Below are 13351 nucleotides of genomic sequence, written 5' to 3' on the forward strand. Positions count from 1 at the left end.
AGCTACCCTTTGGGTATGAAATAATATCGCATTGCGGTTTTTATTTGCATTTCCCTAATGGTTAGTGATGTCAAGCATTGGCCATTTGCATATCTTCCTTGGAAAAATGTCTATTCAGATCCTTTGTTCACTTTTTAATTGGGTTATTTATGACTTTATTATTGAGTTGTAAGAGTTCTTTATATATTTTAAACAGAAGTCCATGATCAGAAATATGAATTGCAGATATTTTTCTCCCATTGTGGGAGTTCTTTTCACTCTTTTTAATGTAGGCAAATTATGGCTATAAATTTCCCTCTGATCACTAATTTCACTCCTAAATTTTGGTATGTTGTGTTTTAGTATTTTTGGTATGTTATATGTTCATTTTCATTCATCTCAGAGTATTTTCTCTCGTATGTAATGAGTCGCTTGTCTTGCTGTTTTCAAAAATTCCCCTTGTCTTTGTTTTGAGAGTTTGAATATGATGTGTCTAGGTGTGGATCTCTTTGAGTTTATCCTATTGGAGCTCATTGACCTTCTTAGATGTGTACATTAATATTTGTCATCAAATGTGGGAAGTTTTGAGCCATTTTTTCAAATGTTCTTTCTGTTCTTTCTCTCTTCTTACATGTTGGTACGTTGCATGGTGTCCCATAGGTCTCTGAACCTCTGTTCATTTTTCTCCATTCTTCTTTCTCTTCCTTAGACAGGTTAATTTCAATGGGACTATCATCATGTTTGCTGATTTTTTTCTGCCTGGTCATGTCTGCTGACCCATTGGGGCCCTCTAATGAAATGTTTATCTCAATTATTGTACTTTTTAACTCTAGAATTTCTATTTGGTTCTTTTCTATAACTTCTGTCTCTTTACTGATATTTTCTATTTGGTGAGACATCATTCTTCTTCTTTCCTTTAGTTCATTAGATACGGTTTCCTTTAGCTCTTTGAACATAAATAGCGGATTTAAATATGATACTAGGGTAAAACACTACAAAACTTGCTATTCTTACCAAGATTCTGTCTTTCTTGATCAAAAGCTCTCTGGGTTGCCGCAAACCTTTGGTTAATTTCTAGAGTTCTGTGAAAGTTGATTCTGATAAAAAGTGGAAGGTTTTTCATTGCTGTTATGTAGGAAACAAACTTTTGGTGGTTCTTACCGTACCATTTTTGTTGACTCCTTGCTTGGATTTTGATTCAAACAAACTGTAGAAAGACATTTTTGAGACAATTGGCAAAAACTGAACAGAGACTGGTTATTAGATTACCAAAATTTTTGTTCTGTTGGATAGGAAAATTGTATTATTGTCATATATATTTTTAAAGATCCTATCTGCTAGAAAATAGTGGTGTTTATAGAGTTTTCTTTGCCTTGCTTTCAAATACTCCAGCTCACATGCAAAAAAAGTATGTGTGGGAAGAAAGATAAGAAATAATGGCACACATTGATGGTTGTTGGAACATGAAGGTTTACTACACCATTTTATTTTTGTGTTTGAAAATTTCTACAATAGATTTTTTTTTTTTTTCTTTTTTGAAATATTTTGTTTTATTTTTCAATGATGATTGACATACAATTATATATTGGTTTGGGTGTACAACATGGTGATTAGACATTTATATAACTTAGGAAGTAATAACCCCAATAAATCTCATACCCATCTGACACCATACATATATAGTTATTACAGTATTTATTCACTATATTCCTTATGCTATACTTTACATCCCCAAGACTATTTTGTAACTACCAATTTGTACTTCTTTATCCCTTCACATTTTTCACCCATCCCCTCAAGCTCCCTCCTATCTGACAATCATCAGAATGTTCTCTGTATCTATGAGTCTGTTTCTGTTTTGTTTGTTCATTTATTTTGTTCTTTATATTTCACATATTAGTGAAATTATATGACATTTGTCTTTCTCTGCCTGACTCTACAATAGTTTTTTTTAAAGAGAAGTGGTACTCTTGGGTCTGAAAAAGGCTTCCTTGAACTGGGAAAAAATAATTGAGTCCCTCACTGGCCTTGGGTAGAAGAAAGTAAAATAATTGTCCTGAAGATAAGCAGGGTGTGTGAGAGAATTAAGGCTAAAGAGATAGAATCAATTAGGCATCCCCAGGATAAAAGGACAAGCTATGCAGCAAGTAAAGAAATGTACCATCTCTAGGTCTGGAAGGCAGAGGAACTGACTGGTTAAGTCCAGGCTGATCTTGGCCCCAATTCCCAAGTCCATGGTCTCCACCATTGTACTCCCCCACATCCCAGGGTGGTGGGAAAGGCTTCTTCCTCGGGCTGCAAAAGAAGTGTTCCCACCTGAGACCATCCCATTTGGCTTGAACAACAAGCACTAAGACAAAGACCCGAAGCTGAATTTGTGCGTCCAGTGACAGGTCTCCCAGGGCAGAGGCCTGGGGTAAGATAGGCTTCTGTCTCCTGGCGGCCCTCAGCTAGGGAAAGGGAGCATTCTCTGCTGACTGTAGACTCAATCAGCGAAGCTCCAGTAATTTGAGTGACACTATAAAGGGCGCACTTGTAAGTTCTTTACACCATGCTATAAGCACCTCAAACCCCAAGGGAGGGAGTGTGGGAGATCCACCCAGAAGCGTTCCCACAGGGCAGGATAGTGCAGAGCCTGGGGCCCTGGGTGCTCCCACATTCAAAGCCTAAGGAGAACCTACCTAGCCTGCTCTGCTGCCAGCTTCCCAAATGGGGACAAGAACCAGCAGGGGAGACAGGTGCCCTGTGGCCTTAGCTAAAGAAAGAGGGCTTGGGAAATAGGAACCAAAGGAAGGCAGTTAAGAACATGCCATTCTTTTTCTTCAATAGCCCTTTCCTTAGGAGGAGGAACAGGAAACATTTTAAGACAAAGTACCTGAACTTGTCTTTGGATGTAGCTGGGGGATTTCAACCGCCTCTGCAGCCAGGTTAGGAGAGAAGAAACTAGGGGAGGGGCCAGGGGGCACTGCAGGGCAGAGGCCAAGCTGTCGGGGGCCCTGGGGAGGAAAGCAGTGCTGACCTCCCCTCACCTGCACCCAGTATGGAGCCAGTGAATGGAGCCCTGGCAGTAAAGGGGGCATGAGCTGAAAGGTACCAAAGTGAACAATGCAAAGCTCCTTAGCAGATCAAGGCCTTTGTCTGTGCAGCACGGGCTGGTGAGGGGGGTGGTGGAGGCCAGCAGACCCTGTAACATCTGCACGGGGTGGGGAAGGACGTGCAGAGGGCCTGGGACCATTGCTGCTCAGCCTCATGTGCGGTCACCACCCCACCCCCGTGTGGGGCTTCCTGGAGTGAGGCAAGTCTGGACTCTCCAGAAGTACAATCTGCAGGTCACTTTGGAAAATGAGAGGCCAACGGAGGCCACACACTTCCAGGTGAGGCAAGATTTGAAACCAGCACCCTGTGGCAGTTAGGGACTGCCACCCAGAGTCCCTAACTGAAGGTGACCATGGTCCCAGGTCCATATTACAAGTACTTGACTGCAGAACAGCTTTATTGGTGGCCTGAAGGAGCCAAAGTCACTCCCGGGCAGTGTCAGCCTGCAAGGCCCCCTCCGGGCTGGAGAGCCAATCACCCCATTCCTGGAAACTCCCCATAGGGCAGATCTCCACTCCCAATTATAAGAAAAATTCCAGATCCTGATTTCAGAGCCATCAAAGGCAGGTCAGAGGCTGGAGTCCTGATGGGGATCAGCGCCCCTGCCTGCAGGGGCTCAGCAGTCTGGTTGAGTTGTTTAGCAACATCTGTGCGGCTGTGCAGACAAGGAAAGAGGCCAGGAAGGCCCCAGGACAGTGCCCAAGACAGGTGTCCAAGAGGGTTCCAGCGTGTGGAACCAGCCCTGAGGTTGCACTTTGGGTCAGATGGGGTTGGTCGCCAAGCAGGCCTGGGTAGCAGAGAACCCCTCCTACTGGCCTTCAGTAGGTCAAGGCTCTGTGGTCTGGGCTCAGCGGTGCTGCTTCAACCTGTCACATGTCCCAGCTCCTCACTGCTGGGATGTCTCCAGCTTCCCGACAGGATACAGGTACCACATCACCACCCCTGAAGGGTTGATGACCACTGTGAAGTTGGTTTCAGTCCGGAGGCCACTGATGACATTGCCCGTGTAGACATCCTGGGCCTGCAGTGGGGAGGGACAATGCCCCCATAAGAATGGCTGTGCAGCGACCCCGCAGAGGATGCAGAAGGCTGGGTTTGGCCTGTCTGTGCTGGGCCCCTAGTATGCACTACAGAAGTGGAGCCCTGAATCTCCTGTCACTTCTCCACTAGTCAAGCCAACAGATGCCCAAACATAGGCAGCAGTGAAAGCCCCAACCCGTGGAGAACCCAAGGAACGTGCCAGAAAGGACTGACCAGTGAGGGGAGGAGCGTGGCCTCGGCGGCTAACGGACTCACTTATACACAGCAGTTGTGTTTGCGTAGCTTGGAGATACCAGTGTAGAGAACAGCGCCAACCACGGCCCCCAGTGCCTGCAGCTGCCCCACAGGCACGTGCCACAGGACCCAGGGCCCATGGCTTAGGGAAGGCCAAGTGTGCGTGAGGACCACCCCCAGCAATGCCCTCCCAGAAACACAGAGGGCACTCACTACCTGCAGGGCGCTCACCTCATACATGCTGGAGCCGGTAAAGTTGAGCTGGGCGAGGGAGGAGCGGAAGCGATAAGGCATATCCGTCCTGCGGCTGAAGAAGACCAGGGCGCAGGTCTCACTGGCCAGGGGCCGCAGGAACACTTCGATGTGGGACTTCTCCTGGGCACGAAGATGGTGACTGGCTGGGGTCCCTGCTCACGCAGGCCCTTAAGACCCCTTCCCAAAGTCCCTGGAGCCCTGGTCCCCCCAGCCCACAGTTCTGTGGCATGCAAAAGCTTGGGGGGATACCACAGCCCTCTAGCACCCCAACTTATCTGACTCTACCCTCCTTCCTACCCTGACTCAGCAGACACTTCCCAGCACCCATGCTAGGACAGAGACAAAGGTTGCATGAGGTCCTGCCTCAGCTCAGGACGGTGGGAGGGACAGACGTGGACAGCTGCTGCAGTGGACTGGGGTCACTCTGCCCTGAGCAGCCAGGGGGAAGAGCCCCCATCCTCCTGGGGGCCTCCCCAGCTCTCCAGGTGCCTTCTCTAGGTGTGTGGATTTCTTCTGACTAGAGAGGGAAGGGTCTGTGCAAAGAGTACAGCTTTGAGGCGACACTGTTGGAGTCAAGTCCTGTTGTACTGTTTACCAACTGTGGGGCCTTGGGCTGCGGTTCCTTAGACTCTTCGAGTCTGTTTCCTGATTGGTAAAACAGGGAAGGAGTATCTCCCTTCTGAGAAAATGTATCTAGAGCCCGTGGCACACAGGAGGTGGGCAATAGAGTGGTCGCCAGTACTAGTATTACAGTAGTTGTATCCCTTGGCTCAACTAAATGCAGGAGGGAAGCCCAGTTCTCTGCCGGACATCACAGACGTGTGCAGAGGTCTTATACCTCCAAACTGAGGGGTCTCACTGTCCCCTATGCACCTGTGTGGTGACGTCTCCCTTCCCTGAATCCCATGAATGGTCCTGCTCTGGCCCTGCTCTCACGTGGGCCAGTAGGAGGCGGTGGGAGCAGCTCCCAGTAGCCTTTCCCTGAATGCTACCGGGAGGTGGGGCTGAGCAGATCCGAGGCCCCCTCCCCACCGTGACCTCCAGGTGTGCAGCCTTGTTCTCAGGGGAGCCCAGTCCCTCAGCCTCCCTTTCCTTCTCTCCACCCCCAGTACCTTGAGAATCCTGCGTCCCTGGATGCCTAAGGGGTCCTGGTTGATTTTGATCATGAGTGGATTCTGCAGAATGTCCATGTTCTGGGCGGAGATGGTACGCAGGTCTGTGGACATGAAGAGAGGGGCCGCCAGCACCGTCCACAGGGCCATCTGGGCCCGGGCTTGCTCGAAGCTGAGGCCAAAGTTCCCAATGAGCAGCTAGGGGCAGAGGAGAGGAGCAGTCAGCGCTGCCCTGTTCAGGGAGGGGGGCACAGGGACCAATCCTAAGCTTGCAGCTGAGGCAAGAGGACAGAGATGGGAAGGGCGGCCACAGGTGGGAGCCTGGGTTGGCAAACACCATTCCCCAGCAGTGGCCTTGGATGAGTCGAGTTACATTCCCTCTGAGCCTCAGCTTTTCACCAAGAAAATGGGGGCGCTAATATGCTCTAGTCGTGTCACAAGTGGAGTTGATCCGATGGGATCCTGTTGCCAAAAGCATGTATAAACTGGAACACACAAATCAAGAAATATACTCAGGGTGGCAGCGGTAGGAAACCAGAACTAGGGCCAGACCGAGTCCCTGCATCTGCCAGTAACCACCCACCTGCCCTAACCACAGCTGACTCCTGACCCAGGGCAACCAATCCACAGACAGCATCCAAAGGATCATTACTAATGGTCATGTACTTAGTGACACCGATCTAACTAAACCCAGTGTTGTGCCAAATGGTGCCAAGGGTTTTAGAGGGTCATCCACTTCACTCTCACCACCCTGTACAAGGCAGCCACTATTCCTCTCATTTTCCAATTGACAAAACTGAGGCACAAAAAAATTTAAGTCACTCGCCCAAGGTACATGGCATAGCTGGAGCTAGAACTCTAGGGCAGGCCAATTTCTGTTTCTCTGGGTGCCCCACCAGCTGGCCGGGTATTTGAGATTATTCTAATCACTGGTAGTAAATGCTTGTTGGCTAAATGAAGAGATAGCTATAAAACTGTAAGATAAATTGCAAAAGTATTGAAGTCAGCAGGGTTATGAGTGAGGTGGGTACCAGGGGCCGGTTCTGCCTATGGCGGGTCTGCAGGGAGGTAATGGTCCAGGGCATTGAAAGGGTCAGAGGCAGCCTGGGCCAGGATGTTCTAGAGAGGGAGTGGCAAGAGGGTGTGTTCTTCATCCTGCAGAGGAATAATGTCTCACACCAGAGTCACCGCAGACCAACTTCTCAAGTTTCAAGCATCAGAACTGCCTGGGGAGATTGTCAACAATGGGCATTCCCAGGCCCTCCCCCAACATTCTGATCTGAAAGGTGGGGGTGGGGCCCTGGGAACAGAATGGTAGCTTAGCAAGTCCCAAGGTGAGTCTAATGCACCTGGTTCAAGGACACATTTCAGAGCTGATCTAGAACCCCGCAATGTGCGGCCAGTTAGAGGGCACAGGGCAGTGGGGAGCAGGTCCATCCCCCTCCATGCTGGTACCATGTCTGGGTCGTTCCAATGCCCAGGGCCTGCCACTGGCTGCAGTATGTCCTGGTGGTCCACAAACCAGTCCAGGACAGACAGCACGCTGCTCCAAGAGTCCTGGATGTCGCCATAGTTACGCCAGAGGTTGCAAATGTCTGTCAGCAAACTGTAGTTCACCTGGTTGGGAGGGCAGGAGGGGGCAGAGTCCATCACCAGAGTCACATCCGGCTGCCCCTGCCCAGCAGGAGACACAGAGGGTGGGGAAGGGGCCAGAGAACAGGCCCTAGTTGTTGAGGATGAGGAAAGCCTCAGAAACTGGCGCTGCTCTGGGGCTGCCCAGGCCCCTCCCTGCGTGCTGGTGCCAGAAGCCTATCCTGCCTTCTCGTGCCAACCGGGGTCAGGCTCAGGGTACAGGCCCAAGCTGGTGTACCAACAACATCCCTGCCACACATCCACCCGTGATCTCTCAGTGAGAGTCCAGCCATCTGCCAGCATCTTCCCTCAGGTCTGCAAGTCTGATCTCACCCTTTCTAGTGCCCTAGGTGCTCAGGGACCCCTGGTGAGGTAACCCCAAGGTTCTTCAGAGGCTCAGCCCGCCTGCCTGTCCTCACCAGCCCACTCAGTACAAAACCCAGGGCTGACCACTTGTGGGGTGCTGTGTGTTGGCACATCACATGTGGTTCCCATGTCTTGGATGCCAACGCCTTCAGCCACCTGACAAGTGCCTCCTCTTCTCTACGACCCTAGGCTGGCAGAGGCCCCTCTGGGGTACTTAGGACCCTCTCTCCAGACCTATAAATTAGCACATGGCAACTATAGTAAGAGTGGCCCTGACTACAGAGGAGGTGGGGAAGCCTGGTGTGAGGGACAGTGCCGGGCGGGCACACAGAACGGCTTACCTCAGGGGGGAGGCCCCCCTCGTAGGCTGGCCAGCTGCAGGAGAAGGCGATGGGGCGGCCTGTGGCATTCAGGGCAGCAGCCATCATGGGGTACCCTGGAAATCCAACCCCCACGTTTTAGGACTGAGGAGATGCAGAAGGCAATCTCGGGCCTCAGCCCAAACTTCCCACCAAACGTGAGGAAACAGGCTCAACAGAGCTGCCTCTCCCTGTACTCAGCGCCACAAACACTTCCTAGGTGGGGCTTGGTGCCAAGCCACCTTTAGGGAGCCTGGGAGCCAAGATCCCCCAGCCCCTGGGAAACAAAATTCCCTAGGGGCCATACAGACAGACGAGCTCAGCCAGGCGGACACTGGTGGGCCTTCTATGCCATCCCTCCCTGTCTCCCTGTCCCCAGCCAGCTGTGGGACCCACCTTTAGCCTTTTCCTCAGAGGTCGAGAAGCAGCCATCCAGCTTCAGCATGTCCACCTTCCACTCGGCGAAGGTTTGAGCGTCCTGGACCACCTTGTCTAGCGTGGTGCCTGGGTAACCCATGCAGGTAAAGTTGCCCAAGTCCTCGTAGATGCCCAGCTTCAGGCCCAGGGAGTGAGCCTGCGGGCGAGTCAAGGAAATAGTGGGCTCAGGCAGGATCCCCAGGGAGCCGCCTCACAGGCTCATCTGACCAGGCCCCGTTAAAACCTTCAAGGGCAACCCACTGCCCAGAGGAAAGGGTCTCCGCTTGCTGGCCTGGCCTCTGCCACCTGTGGTCTTTCCCCTCCCTCCAACACACACACTTCCCATGGACTGTTCTTGCCTCTCGGTCTTTGCTTCTGTCATCCCCTCTGCCTCGAATGCCATCTATCTGGTATCAGCTCAAGAATGGCCTCCTCTGGAGAACCTTCCTGGAAACCCAGGCTGAATGAGATGCCCTTCTTGGCTCTCACCCGCCACAGTGGGCCAAAACGAGCTGTTCACTTATGTTTCCCCACCAGACTGAGTTCTCAAGCAGGGACTGTGGAAATGGAGCCCTAAGCAGGATGGGGTGGAAAGAGAGGTCTGGCCCCAGGGCCAGTGGGCAGGGATGGGGTGGGGCTCACATAGTCAGCCAGGAAGGCAATGCCCTTGGGGAAGCGCTTGGGATCTGGCACCAGGTGGCCTTTGTCATCACGCCCTCCAATCCAGCAATCATCGATGTTCAGGTATGTGTAGCCCAGGTCCCGCCAACCATCCTGTGCCAGCCGGTCAGCCATCTCCATGAAGAGCCGCTCACTGGTGAGGGGCAGGGCACAGAGCAGCTTAGTGGCCCAGCATGTTCCTCAGCCCCCTTCCTCAGAGCTGCTCAGATGCTCTGAGTGTGAATCCAGGCTATAAGGATCCCAGCCTTGCTGTCAGCTGAAGACTAAGTCAAGTAATAATTGTAAATGACAACAGGGATTGTGTCATGAGCCAGCCCTAAGTAGGGTGAAGTTGAAAGGAATGGTCTGGCCCCCAGGTCAAGGGGCAGGATTGAGCCAGAGGAAGCACGTGGAGTCTGGCCCGGCCTTAACAGTTACCTCCTTTCAATTATCTCAGGGACAGGGTCCACTACAAGGTACCTGCCCCACAGGCCTGATAGGCCCCACAGGCCTGATAGGCCCCACAGAGGCCCCAAGCAGGTCATGAGGCTGGATGTCAAAGGTCCCAAAAGTCCCCTCTGGCTGCAGACTCTCTGGGATTGCAGAGACCCTGTCCTCTTTTCTGGCTGACTCTCCACTCCCGGCCCCCACTCTGCAGGGCCCTGGGCAAGGCTTGTCAGGTGCTGTGGGCCCTACACACCTGATGCAGTTCTTCGGGTCCTCGTCACAGTCAGTGTTGCAGCGGAAGCGTTCCCAGGCCAGCCAGCCCATGGGTGGCGTCCGCAGGAGCCCATTCTCCAACACCAGCACCAGGTCCACCAGGGCAAGCAAGAGCACTGGAGGGGGTTGGGGGATGACTGTGAGTGGCTCCCATAGCCCCAGCCCTCACCCCACCCCCTCCACATGCTGCTCAGCCCTGCAGAGGCTGCCGGCCTGTACAGCCTGTACAGCCGCCCACCATGGCCGCGATCTGACTCGCCTATCGCATAGAAGAACGATACTCCTGGGATTAAGGCGGAATTGGCTCTTCCTGCAACTGCTGGCCCTTGCAGTATAGTGAGTGGGCAGATGGTGCCTGGAGTAGGGCAGTGTGTTTGAGACCTGGATACCTACTTGCTGTGAGGTTGTAGCCAGTCTCCAGGTTTCCTGAATCTCCTCCAGGATCTTTGCTCTCCACCACAGACCCTCAAGAGCCCTCAGAAGGGCTAACAGAGTCAGCCAGGTGGGACCTGCACCTGCACCCAGCCAGCTCACCTGGGGGAACCCTTTCCCTTTCAGGCCTCAGTTTCCTTCTGTGTAAGACGGAGTTAATGTACTGACTTTACCGGGCAGTTCTCAGTATGTGTTGATATCACATAAGATAGGGCCTCCGCACTTTGGGAGAGGAGATGAAAAAGGAATAGGCCTCTTTAGAAGGGAACTAAAGCGAGGAGTTCCCTTTCTAAGGGAGGAGCATTTCCTTCTTTCCCAGCCCAGCTCCAATAAGAGGAACGTCTCCCCACATACCCACATACCCACATCAGGGAAGGAGGCCCAGACACCAGAAGGCTGGGCTCCCTCCAAGTAGCCCCCACATCCTACTGGTCACCTACCCTCCCAAAGGCACCCCTTCCCATGTAGGTTACCTGTCTTCCGCAACATTGCTCTGGACTCAGCGTCTCAGGACCCGACCAGATCTGCTCTGCTTTTATCAGCTTTATACTTAGGGCTTTGGAAGCTAAGAAACGTTAGAAAGGCACTGGAGTCACTACTACCCGGCTAACCAAACTCAGTCCGCAAGCCGCGCTCACTGCCCCTCCCCCAGCCATCACTTCCCTTCTTCCTTCAGGAATACTAAACAAGGTGTCTTGGACATCAGACCTCACCCCGCCTGCAGTGCTGGGCGCCCCTGGAGTCCAAGGGCGGCCGTCTGCCGGGCCGGGGCCAGAGAGGCAGCGACCAGCTTGCGGACGCCCAGGAAGAGGGGAGGCGCCGGGCCGAGATCAGGCTCCGGACTCCCACCGGATCTGGGTTGCCGACCGCGGCCGCCAAATTCGGAAGACCCAGCGCCGGGAGGCCCCCACCCCAGAGCGCCCGGCCCGCGGCTCTTACCCACCGACGCACTCTGGAGGTAGGAGCCGCCGACCGTGGCAGTGATCTGACTCGCCAATCGAGTTCCAGAGGAGCCTGACGGCGGTCAACCCTTCCCGGCGGAGCCTATCAGAATCCCCCTAGTAACGTCCTGCCCCGCCCTCTATGGACCCAATACGCCCTCCGAACCTCTCGAAGCCCCGCCTTCTTTGAGGTCCCGCTCTGCGCGCTCCCGAGGCGGGCACGAGCGGAACGGGCTTACGGACCCGAGGCTAGCTAGACGTTTCACCGCTGTGGGATCCCTGAGGGCGAGGTTAGTGCCCAGCACACTGTAGCGCGCAATAAATAACTGTCGTGAATACCTCGGCTAAGGGTCTTGTTAAGAGGAAATAAGAAAATGCTCTGAAGCATGGCTCGTAGTAAGCTTCTCAAAACAGGTAGCGGAAGATGAATAGGTTTGCAAGGAGGATTGGTGGGGGGAAGCAAACCAGGTGGAGGGTACAGCTCTTGTAAAGCCAGGAGGCTCTCCTTCCCTGCCTGAAACTGCGGCCACCGGTTATGCTAGCCGAGGCACTCGGCATATTTCTTAACCAATTTCATTCATCAAACATTTATTGAGCAACTATTAGGTGCCAAACACTTCATTTTTGGCACCTTCGCTTGGATGGCGACTGGACATCTCAAACTTAACGAGCCCCAAACCAAACACCAGCCCCTTCCATATAATGGCAACTGTCTTTCCAGATGTTCAAGCCAAAACCTTGGAGTCCTTGCATCCCTTTCTCTCACTCCCCACATTCAGTCTCTCCGCAAACCCAGTGATCTCCCTGCAGAACCTATTTGGAACCTGGCCACCTCGCTACTCTCCCGGCCCCCGTCACATCTTAACTGGATTTGTTCAGCAGCCTACATTTCACCCACATTTATTCTCTCCACAGCAGCCAGGGTCACCCTTTAAAACATAGCTCAGGTCACTCCTCACTCAAGACCCTGTGATGTCTGTTCATCTCAATCTGGAGTAACAGGCCACACAGATCTACCAAGCCCCACCCCACATATTCTGACCCCATCTCCTACTGCTCTCCCCCTACCTCACCACTGCTGGGCCACACTGGCTCCCTTGCAGTTCCTCAAACACAATAGACCTCTGAGTCATGGAGTTGTCCCTCTGCCTGGACTGCTTATCCTCCAGATCTTGGCATGACTGGCTCCATCATTTCAAGTATTTCTCAGATGTCACCTTCTCAGTGAAGTGTACCCTGATGGTTCTATTTAAAATTGCAACCCCCCTACTCCTACAATTCCCAATCTCCCTTACCCTGCTCTCTATTTTCCACACCATGTACTACCTTCTAACACACTTATTATGGTTTATATTATTAATTGAATAAAATTTAGTGAGGAAGAGGTAATACACAGAAAATAAAAGCATGAGCATTGGGAAGTTGTCTATAGTGGTTAGTGCTATAATGAAAATACAACCCGGGGATGTGATAGACTTGAGGGAAGATGACTTGAGGGTAGGCCTCCCCAAAATGTGCTACTTTGGCATGTGGATTATTTTGAGCTGAAGGCAATTGTGACCCTGCAGGCTCAGGAGAAACTCCAGTGCCCCCCACAACTACCTAGAAGAATTTAAATTAGGGGCCTTGCCCATAATAAGTGTTATTACCAGAAATAATGTGTTATGGCCTATCTAAGGCAGGGCAAACATCTAATTAGTGAACAATCCGTTCTTCTTATTGATCTGCAAATTCCTACTGATCTCCTCCCCTTGAAGCCCCAGGCCTCTAACCATATTCCTTACCTCAGGATGTTATATATACCTGTTTTCCCTTTCTGTCTCTGAACCTCTCACTTACATGGGATCTCTGACTCTCTCTTGTATGTGGGGCTCCTGTACCTACGAATGTAATTAAATTTGGTTATTTTCTCTTGCTGATCTGCCTCACGTTGATTTAATTATTAGACCAGCCAAAAGAACCTAGAAGGGTAGAGGAAAGTTTCTTCCTCCCCCACACAGCCTATTTTACATACATGCTCTGGCAGGGGACATCTGAGCTGAGACCTAATTGATGTGAAAGAGCCCTGAAGGTTAGAGCTGAGCGGTAGGGATGAGAAGGAAAAGCG

The 13351-nt window shown here is 51.9% G+C and overlaps 1 protein-coding gene across 4 annotated transcripts; it reads right to left on the reverse strand.

The window, feature by feature from the left end:
* Positions 1 to 3454: 3454 nt before the first annotated feature.
* NAGA (alpha-N-acetylgalactosaminidase) lies at positions 3455 to 11359 on the reverse strand. 4 transcript variants are annotated; one of them, XM_019734541.2, is made up of 10 exons: positions 11243 to 11359; positions 10777 to 10868; positions 9852 to 9987; positions 9134 to 9305; positions 8471 to 8648; positions 8057 to 8151; positions 7173 to 7334; positions 5718 to 5915; positions 4582 to 4725; positions 3455 to 4096 (listed from the first exon to the last, which is right to left on the reverse strand). In XM_019734541.2, exons 2-10 carry the CDS (start codon positions 10790 to 10792, stop codon positions 3962 to 3964), a joined length of 1236 nt encoding a protein of 411 aa, XP_019590100.2. In that variant the 5' UTR covers positions 10793 to 10868; positions 11243 to 11359; the 3' UTR covers positions 3455 to 3961. The 4 variants fall into 4 exon arrangements, with proteins under 4 accessions (XP_019590100.2, XP_074182577.1, XP_019590102.2 ...); XM_074326476.1 differs by having other exon boundaries at positions 11247 to 11291; XM_019734543.2 differs by having other exon boundaries at positions 11017 to 11252.
* Between the last annotated feature and the right edge of the window lie 1992 nt (positions 11360 to 13351).

Source organism: Rhinolophus sinicus, linkage group LG02 (assembly GCF_036562045.2).
Source record: "Rhinolophus sinicus isolate RSC01 linkage group LG02, ASM3656204v1, whole genome shotgun sequence".
Taxonomy (NCBI): Eukaryota; Metazoa; Chordata; class Mammalia; order Chiroptera; family Rhinolophidae; genus Rhinolophus; species Rhinolophus sinicus.